The 10,436-nt window shown below is 43.0% G+C and overlaps 1 protein-coding gene across 1 annotated transcript; it reads right to left on the bottom strand.

Moving 5' to 3' along the window:
- Positions 1-4,723: 4,723 nt before the first annotated feature.
- Positions 4,724-6,853, bottom strand: LOC133765476 (exocyst complex component 7-like). The gene is given in 2 exon segments (XM_062199037.1): positions 4,724-5,739; positions 5,742-6,853. Coding segments are annotated over 2 exon segments (2,127 nt in total). The 5' UTR covers position 6,853.
- Between the last annotated feature and the right edge of the window lie 3,583 nt (positions 6,854-10,436).

Raw genomic sequence — 10,436 nt, 5'->3', positions numbered from 1 at the left:
TATTAAAAAAAGTATATATAGAATTAGACTCCTTTGTTCATCAGCAAGAGCTTCTTGATTAACTAGAATAGGGATTTTTTCTATAGTCAAATTTAATTTTAAAAAGGATGGCTCTCTTGGTGCCATTTGCCATTGTGTGGAAAACACTGCCAAACGAAGCCTTGAGAACATTTTGGTATTTATGTTCTGATGTGGATTGAATAGGATTTGTTTCCCCAAAACCCATGAAGCTGTTTAAACTCTGAATCTCAATGCTGTGGTTGATGGATTAAGGGTGGAGACTTGCTCCAATGATGGATTCTGAGAGGTGGGGCCAATGGGAGGTTTTGGTTCTTTGGGCATGTGACCTGAGAGGGTGGTTTGGTTGTGTGTTCAAGTTTGGCCTAGGTTCTCTCTCTCCTCCTTCCTCACCTGTGATTTGTCCTCTGTACCCACTGTGTGATCAGCCTCCTCAGAAAATAGACTATGGAGCTACCCAGTCCTGAACTGTAATTTCCAAACTGTAAGCAGAAATACACTTATTTTCCAGAGAAGCTCCTCTCAGGTATTTTAGTTAAAGTAATGAAAAGCAGACTGATATATGTTCCTTGTGATAAATTAGCATAGGATTGGGCTTGACAGCTTTACAGAGGAGCAGGTAAATGGGTTATTTCACTTATAACCAGCAGGAAAATAAAGCAGCACAACCATGGGAAAAGTACTGGCATTTATTACCAGGAAACTTAAATTTTTACTCCTGTTTGTGATAGTAATTTCATTTGAAGGAATCTATCATAAAAGTAAATGAAAAAGAGCAATTATAAAATACTTAATTAAAAGATTATGGCATCACCTAGAACTGAAACTAGGTGGAATAAATGTAAACAATTGACAATGTGAGTGGTAACCTGTCTTTAGATGAAATGGCAAGATATTTTGTTACTGCACAATGATAACAAATAAAACAGAATTATTACAATACCAGATAACTAGTCAATGCAATAGATTTAACAATTAAATGGGACTTTATATGTAGAAAGATGAAAGGAAATCACATGTAAACAATAACAACAGCATGATCATATAAATATCATGTGATTTCAAATTTATCAAAATTAGCATAGGAACCACCAAAACCATAACAATGATATTAAATACAAGGATGATGGTACTATGATAGCTTTTTTCATTCAGAGTTTGTGCAATTGGTATTTTTTATGAGTATATTGCTCAATAAAAGAGGAGAAGCAATAACAAAGCTCTTTGATTTTAAGAAAGGCGATGAGTTGCCTAGTTGCACAAGTGTCAGAAAAGCAAGTGTTCAGCTGGCTGATGAAGTCACTGGCATAAAAATCTATTGTAACTCCTTCCATCACTAGTTTATTAGTGAAACCTTAGGAAAACACAAGCCGAAGAAATAGAAGCACAGCAATTTCCCCACCAGAATGTCTAAAATATACTCTCCTAAATATGAATTGTGAAATGATTATGAGACAATCATCTTCTAACAAATGTAAGAGAGAAGGAAGAGCAAGGATTGCTTGGAAGAGAAGAGACCTATATGAAGGAGGAATTAAAGGACTCAGGAAGAATGGAAAAGGGAAGAAAGGATGGGGAAAACAAAGAATGAACATGTGTTGGGCTCAGATTTTGATGGTCATATCCAGTGTCCCTTCTCAATGTTCTTTGTCATTCCTGGCAGATATTGACTGCTCAGAATGGCAGATACAACTCAAAGGATTGTATTGAAAACCAATACTTTATCTCGTCCCAATGCCTTTAGCATGTACATAGTTTTCCAGTCATATCTATTTCATTTTTTACTGCCCATTGTTTAGTGTTATTATCATTCTTTTTTCAAACCCCCCAATTTTTTTGAATCTTAATAGCAAAATGCTTCTTTTAAATATACTTTTGGGCCCCTGCATCCACGTGGGAGACCCGGAAGAAGCTCCTGGCTCCTGGCTTTGGATCGGTGTAGCTCCAGCTGTTACAGTCAATTGGGGAGTAAACCAGCAGATGGAAGACCTTTCTCTCTCTCTCTCTCTCTCTCTCTCTCTCTCTCTCTCTCTCTTTCACCCTCTCTTTCTACCTCTGCCTCTCCTTCTCTCTCTGTGCAACTCTGACTTTCAAATAAATAAATAAATCTTTAAAAAATAAAATAAATATATTTTTATGAGGTACAGTGCAATAGTTCATCTAATGTGTTCTGTTGGAATCAGGATATTTGGGATATTTCTGTCTCCTTACACAAGTGATCGTTTCTCTGAGATGGGAATTTTGAACCCTTCTCTTCTATTTTTTTTTAACTCATGAGTAAATTGTTGTGAACTGTAGCCACCATTCTATGAGCTCTAGGACTTACTCTTCCTATCCAGTTATATTTCAACTATGACAAAGATGTATCCCATAGATTGTTTGAGTCAAATATGTTTACAGACAACTTGCAATTTCTTTTCTGCAGAAACAGTTTTCTTTAAAAAAAAATCTATGCAATTGAAGTCTATCTTTATTTTACTAGAAGTAAATAATGACAAATATAGCTTTTTGAAGTACTTCCTATTTTGAATTTTAAGATCATGTTAAAGCTTGAGAGCCATGATTACCTACATAGAAAATATATATTCTGGTGGCTATGACATATTGGGAAAAAAAAATCATTGGGAATTGAGAGAGCCTAAGTTCCAAATAAAAGCATGTGAATAAAACTGATCGTGGGCCTCTGTGAATCAGAACTCACCAAATATTGTTGAAATTTGATGATTAAGCCTAGTGTCAAAATAAGTATTTGATATAATAGTTAACATTAACATCTTTAAAACTGTATAGATAATTTAAAAATCTATATAATATAAAATTTATTATAGGTAGCATAAATTCTAAAAGGTAAAAATTTACAATAATGAGAAGAAACCATGAAAAGCCTGTGTGAGAACTCATACTGGGGGCTGTGGTGTCTGGTGCTGGTTTAACGTGTTTGTTTACAAATCTTAGGGAACTCTATAGTGATCTTTGTCTAGATTCAGCAAATTTTCCAAATATGTCTTAATATATACCACGCTTATATTTTATTTTTAAATTTAAACATCAAGTCATTGCAACGTTAGAATCATATGTCACCTACTAACTTGACATGTTATGACTACATACATTGGTATTTTGTGTTCTACCAACTGTTTCAATGGTTAGTTACTTGAATGACATGCGACTGAATGCCACCCCTCATTGGTATGACTTGAATTTTGTACTCGTGTGGGTCATTGATCCTATCTTCACTCCTTAGACCTGTTTATACTTCCAGCTTGAAATAATAGTTAATAATGTGCCTGCTTCATCCTCAAAAATCATCAGCATCCCTTAAACACTCAAAAGAGAATTAGCATACAGCAGGGCAAAGAGTAAATTTTAATTCTAATGTGATATATTTTGGATTTCCACTCAACTGCCTAAATTATATAAAATCCATGGAAAGAGTAAATGTTTGCTGACCAAAGAAGTGTTTACAAATGGTAGCCTCACCCTTATATTTCTTAGTGTAAGCAGAAAAAAGTTGTTTCAAAACATGTCTATGTTTAAAAACCCAGTGAAAGGAAACATTCTACAATTTTTGCTCTCAGACTAAATATTTACTTATTCCCAAGAAAAAAATCATTTTTGTACTGTAAATTTTAAATGCATTCAATCCCCAAACTTTTTCTGCTATAATTAAGTTAGTGAATTAAGCTTCTTTTATTAGGATGTGCTTAGCATAGTCTAAATTTAGTATTAAAGCAATATCATATGTATATCAGTAGGACTATTATAACATGAACAAACTAATTAAAAATTGTGTGCTGATATCATTGCCCTTTTCCGGGTCTATTTAGTAAAAGAGTGCCCCCTTGTGATTTCTGACATCCTGTGCAGCAAACAGCAAGGTCTGACGAATCCCAGGGAAATTTTTTAATAAAAAAAAAAAATCTCCTCCCATCCTTAAAATACAATCAAATGCTTTATTTTTGCACATGAAACTACTTTAATTTGAAATTTAAATGTATTTTACCGGAAGTAGAGCAAAGTGCTTCATGGGGATTTTTTTTTCCTTCCACTCAATGGTTTACTCCCATCCCGAGCAGGGGGGCCCTTGTGCCCTCGACCCCCCGTGACTGCTGAACTTCTCACCACTGCCCACCACTCACCCCACACGCTGGGCCCTGGGCGGCAGCTCTGGATGCCTCTGGCAGTGCGCTGGCCCCGAGGGGAGGGGCAGTGAGCAGCCCTGGGAGGCGGAAGGTCTCTGGGCCTCAGGACGGAGGCCTGAGCCAAATCCAAGACAGCTGGGCGGCCCGACTGCTCTCTCTCCAGGGTCCCCGGTCCTCTGAGCCCTGCCCCTACTTCTGGGCCGTAGGGGGAGTTCTCTGTCACCAGCTCTGACCAGGCCGGGAGGGCTCTGCGCTTCTGCCCTGGGAACACACAGGCAGCTGGAGGCCCCTTCTCGCCCCTTTCCTGTGTCACAAGCCATCCCGTGGTCCTTGCGCACTACGGTGGGGATCACAGAACTCGGGTGTGAAGGAACCCAGAGTTCTGGGCGAGGGCTGGTGTGGGCCGCACAAAAGCGGAAATCAGGGCTAGAGGGCGCAGCGACGAGCTCCCGCCTGGGGCAGGGAGGAAGGTGTCTGTCCCAAAGGACTCCAGACTCGCCTGGCCCGGAGTCAAGTGAACACTGGTTTATCTGTGCAATGACAGCAGGCAGGGCGTGGCAGGCTCAGGCGGAGGGGTCGAAAAGGTGCTCGATCATGTCTCCCACCTGGTCCACGCGGTACTTGACGTACTTCTCAATGTTCTTGGTGAAGGGCACGCTGCCGTACCTGTGCAGAAAGACCCCGTAGGTCTCCTTGACCATGTCTTTCTGCGCTTGGCAGGTCTTATCCCTCTGCTCTGTGTCTGGGATAGCCCAGGCCTTCTGGATCTTGCACAGCTCTTCAAGGCCGTCGTTGAAGCCCTTAAAACGCTCCTTGATCATCTGCCGCTCCTTGTCGCGGAGCTTGACTCCTGGCTGGAGCACAGGTAGATTCTTGTCTGCAAGGTAATCGATCACCTTTATCCAACTGCGCTGGTAGATCTGGATCTGCTGCTCGATGTGCTCGCGGTAGGAGCACTCGGCGGTCTTCTGGGTCACGGCCACCAGCTGCATCAGCTGCATCAGCTCGGACTTCTCCAGGGACTTGAGGATGTAGTTGTAGTTGTGCAGGAAGATGGCACTCCGAGCCGGGTCCTCGTACACCTTGGACTTGCTCAGCAGGTTCAGCTGCAGGTTGCCCAGGACTTTACAGATGTAGGTGCTGAGCAGCCACTTGCTGAACTTGGAGCTGTAGCTGGTGGCAGAGGAGCTGGTCTCTTGGGAGGCCAGCATGGCGCCCACCGTCTCCTGGAAGTCCAGCAGCTGCTGCAGGAAGAGGATGGCATTGCTCGTGAGCTCGTGCACAGTGCGGTCCTTGGGCATGTTGTACTCCTTGTCGGGGTCATTCTTGATGTTGGCCGCGAAGTCCTCCAGCGCTTTGGCTCCGACGGTCTCCATGGAGGTGATGAGGCTGGGCAGTTTGTTCTTGGTGCTGGCGGCCGTGCCCTGGAGCACCTGATCAAACTCGGGCTTGGTCTGCTTCAGGTGCCGCAGGATGGGGAAGACGGTGAGCACTGTGGAGAAGTCGTGTAGGATGATGGCCTTGCGGGCGGCGGACACGATGTTCTCCCCCTCGAGCATCAGCCCGTCCAGGGCGTCTGTATCAGGGAGTCGAAGGTTTTCTTCTGGTGGTGCTCGGGGATGACGCTGGTCAGCAGCTGGTACTCGCTCTGGGCCAGCTTGACAAAGGCGCTGACTCAGTGAATGTAGACGTCGGTCTCCACATCCAGCACGTCATCTCTCCCGGCCAGCGGCCGGTGCTTGTCGTTCGGGGCCTCGGACAGGTGCTTAATTCGGAAATCATGCTCGAGACCTTCCAGAGGAATGAGGTTAGAGCCCCCCTTTTTCCCATCTAGACCATGCTGGGAATACTGTTTCAGAAGGTTCTGAGCCTTACGGATCGTCCCTGGCCGCTTGACTGGCTTCTTTGTGGGCGTGTCCTTCCTCTTGGTGGGGACCGCAGGGGGGTAGGGGACCCCAGAGGAGCAGCTGCTTTTCCGGAAGTGCTCCTTGAGGCCCTTGACGGAGCGGTCCAGCTGGCTGGAGCGGATCTGGTAGTAGACGTTCATGAAGTCTTGGTTGCGGCCGTACTCCGCCAGCCAGCGGGAGATGCGGGTCACGTCCTGCAGCGCGCTCTCCGGCAGGTGCTCCAGGCCCACGTCCTCCTGCAGCTCCAGCTCGTCGTCGCCACCGATCAGGTCCAGGATGAGCACCTGGGACACGGCCTTGCTGTGCCGGGTCATCAGGCTGCGGAACTCCGACTCCAGAGACTCCTTCCCCCGCTCAAAGAGCAGCTTCACTTTGTTGAGCTCCGGGCTGTCTGGGCTGTTGTCCTGGAAATATTCCACAGCCTTCTGGATCTTGGCCATGCTCCCCAGGTACTCCTCCAGCCTCCTTGTGGGGCCCTCCCTGATGATCTTCTCGGTGTCACTGGCCACGTGGTAGTAGCTGATGACGTGGTCCAGGCAGCTCAGCGTCTTCTCCACGTTCTCCTGCAGCCGTTGCAGGTTCTCCGTCTGCTTGTGCACGGGGATGATGGAGTTCTCCAGCTTCATGAGACGGCTCTCGAAGGACGACAGGATGGACACCATGTTCTTGGCGAGCTGGTCGCTCTTCTCCAGGCTGTCTCAGATGAAAGACAGTGTCTCCTCCTCCTGCTTCAGCTTGTCTTCGATCTCCCGCCGCTGGGCGGATGCCTCTTGCGGGGGAATCATCACTCCGAACCGTGCAGCCTCCACTCCCCAGCGTCTTCTTGCAATGGCCCTGCTCGGCTCCCCTTCATGGGGATTTATGAGAAAGTAATTTTAAGAAAACCATTGAAAATTCCAGGGCTCCAGCTAATAGAATGCACACACTGTTGCTGTTTTCCATTTTTATGCCCATGTAGGTGGCTCTCTACTGACAGAATCCTTTTTAGAGAACAAAGCTGCCAAGCCCACACTCATTAGAATTTCCCTGACAGTGTGGCACACGGTGGCTTGTTTTGTGCTTTCTCTTAGGACCCTAAAGATGCAGTGGAGGTGGCCGGATGTTCCTCATTGTCCTAGTGGGAGGTCCAGTGATACAGACACTGAATACTTTGCTTAGATCCAAAGCCCAGCCAAGTTCATACTGAGATTGAGAATGGCATAGCCTGGGGGTACTTCTGCCCATGCAGTTCTGAAACAAAAGAGGAAATCCTGTTGTGATACTAGACTGAATGTCATGCCACTGAGAAACTCTGAAATTAGGTAACTGGAAGACTGGGTTTTTATGCAAAACTACCAGACTAACTAATCTCATGACTGTTGATTCTCAAATTTACGAGTAATGTAGGTCATTGGAGCTGTGGAGCATCACTCTCCTATTTAAGAACAGAGAAATAGTCATATGCAATAATATTGCTCAGAAATAAGTCTTCAATTTCTGCATACTGATATCCGCTGCTAACAACGAAAAAATTACCATCTCCAACTTTTAAGAGTATGTGTAGAGAGGGCATTTAGCACAATGATTTAGAAACCTATGTTCCACATCAGAGAACCTGGATTTGATTTCTGGCCTGGCTCCCAGACTTCAGCTTCCCGCCAAGGCAGACTCTGGGAGTTCCTGGTGACCAATCAAGTGACTGGGCTCCTGTCAACCACATAGGAGATCTGGATTGAGATTCTGGCCCCTAGCTTTGGTCCCAGCTGAATTCTGGCTATTGTGGGTATTTAGGGGAGTGAACCAATGGATGGGAGCTCTGTTTGACAATGTCTCCCTACCTCTCTTAAATAAGATCATTTTAAAACTGTGTTGAAAAATATGTGTAATGAAAATCAATATGTAGGATTTAGGCTTTATCACTCTTTTTGGTACTCCATTGTGATCTCCCACATTTAGGCTCAGATATTTGGGATAAGGTCCAGAAATCTACATGTAAGTAAGTCAACCAGGTGTATATCACATAGAGGTTTGGAGACTACATTTTTTAAAATTAATTAATTAATTTTCCTAAGGAATACAAATTTCATAAGTACAACTTTAGGAATATAATTATTCTTCCCCCATAGCCACCCTCCTACACATACTCCCACCCCTCCAGGAATCTATCCATTTCTTCCAGGTTTCCCAGTTTGTTGGCATACAGCTCTTTGCAGTAATTTCTAATGACTCTTTGTATCTGTGCTATCTGTTCTTCATCTCTATTTTTATTGACTTTCTTTCTCCTTTTTTTTTTTTATTGGTTAGTTGGGCCAATGGTGTGCCAATTTTGTTTATTTAAAAAAAAAAAAAAACCAGGTCTTCATTTTGCTAATTTTTGTATTTTTTTGGATTAAATTTTCTTGATTTTTCTCTAATTTTAATTATTTCTTTTCTCCTTCTAGTTTTGGCTTTGGTTTGCTGTTGTTTTTCTAGATCCTCAAGATGCATTGATAGTTCATTTATTTGGTGCCTTTCCAATTTCTTGATATAGGCACCAGTTGCTGTAAACTTTCCTCTTAACATTGTTTTGTTGTATTCCATAAATTTTGATATGTTGTGTTGTCATGTTCATTTGTTTCCAGAAATTTTTTTATTTCTCTTTTGATTTCTTCTATGACCCACTGTTCATTCAGGAGTAGGTTGTTCAGTCTCCATGTATTTACATATGTTCTAGAGATTCCTGAATTGCTGAGTTCCAGCTTCATTCCATTGTTATCTCAGAAGATGCATGATATGATTTTGATTTTTTAGAATTTGCTGAGACTTTCTTTATGGCCTAGTATGTGTTCAATACTAGAGAAAGTTCCATGCACTGCTGAAAAGAATGTGTATTCTTTTTTTTTTTTTTTTTTTTTTGACAGGCAGAGTGGACAGTGAGAGAGAGAGAGACAGAGAGAAAGGTCTTCCTTTGCCATTGGTTCACCCTCCAATGGCCGCCGCGGTTGGTGCACTGCAGCTGGCGCACCGCGCTGTTCCGATGGCAGGAGCCAGGTGCTTCTCCTGGTCTCCCATGGGGTGCAGGGCCCAAGGACTTGGGCCATCCTCCACTGCACTCCCTGGCCACAGCAGAGAGCTGGCCTGGAAGAGGGGCAACCAGGACAGGATCGGTGCCCCGACCGGGACTAGAACCCGGTGTGCCGGCGCCGCAAGGCGGAGGATTAGCCTAGTGAGCCGTGGCGCCGGCCATATTCTTTAAATGTAGGATGAAAAGTTCTGTAGATATCTGTTAGGTCAACTTGGTCTATGTGTGGATTAACTCTGTTGTTTCTTTGTTGATTTTCTGTCTGTGTGATCTGTCCATTGTTGAAAGGAGAACATTGAAGTCCCCTATTACCATTTGATTGGAGTTCACATCTTTTTTTAGATCCATTAACGTTTCTTTTAAATACCCAGGTGACCTTTATTTAGGTGTGTGTGCATTTACAATACTCACATCTTCCTGTTGAATTGATTGCTTAATCATTACATAGTGCCCTTCTTTGTCTCTTTTAACAGTTTTTGTGTTAATGTGTATTTTTTCTGATATTAGGGTGGCTATATCAGCTTTCTTTTGGTTTCTGTTAGCATGGAATATCATTTTCCATCCTTTCACTTTCAGTCTGCACGAATCCTTGTTGTTGAGATGTGTTTTTTGTAGGCAGCAAATAGATGGGCTTGGTTTTTTATCCATTCAGCCAGACTGTGTCTTTTAACTGTTAAGTAGAGGCCATTTACATTCAAGGTGATTATTAATAAGTAACAACTTTGCCATTCCATTTTTCCAAATATTCCTAATTTTTTCTTTGGATTTCTTTTATACTTTAACTGTGATATTTTCTTCCTTTACCTGGTTTCATAGTGATGACCATGTTTATGTGTTTCTATTTGCAGCCCATCATTTATATCTTTTGTAGGGCTGGATGGATGTTGACAAATTCTTCCAATTTCCTTTTGTTATGGAAAAACAATTTTATTTTACCTTTATTCATAAATGAGTGTTTTGCAGGCCATAGTATTCTGGGTTGAGTTTTTTCTCTTCAGAGTTGGAATATATCTGACCATTCTCTCCTAGCTTGTAGGGTTTCTGATGAGAAGTAAGCTGTGAGTCCAATTGGAAATCTTCTGAAAGTAATCTGGCATTTCTCCCATGCACATTTTAGAATCTTCTCTTTATGTTTTACTGTGTTAAATGGTTACAATATGTTGTGGTGAAGATCTTTTCTGGTCATGTCTATTAGGAGTTCTATGTGCTTCCTGTACTTGGATGTCCCTTTCTTTCTTCAAGTTAGGGAGTTTTCTGCTGTTTCACTAAAAGGCCTTAAAATCTTTTTTTCCCATGCCTTTAGGAAGTCCTATAACCTGTACATTGGGT

The sequence above is a fragment of the Lepus europaeus genome, chromosome 8, assembly GCF_033115175.1.
Source record: "Lepus europaeus isolate LE1 chromosome 8, mLepTim1.pri, whole genome shotgun sequence".
NCBI classification, from domain to species: Eukaryota; Metazoa; Chordata; class Mammalia; order Lagomorpha; family Leporidae; genus Lepus; species Lepus europaeus.
The sequence above is the reverse complement of the archived record's forward strand: the minus strand, read 5'-3'. Positions and strand labels throughout refer to the sequence as shown.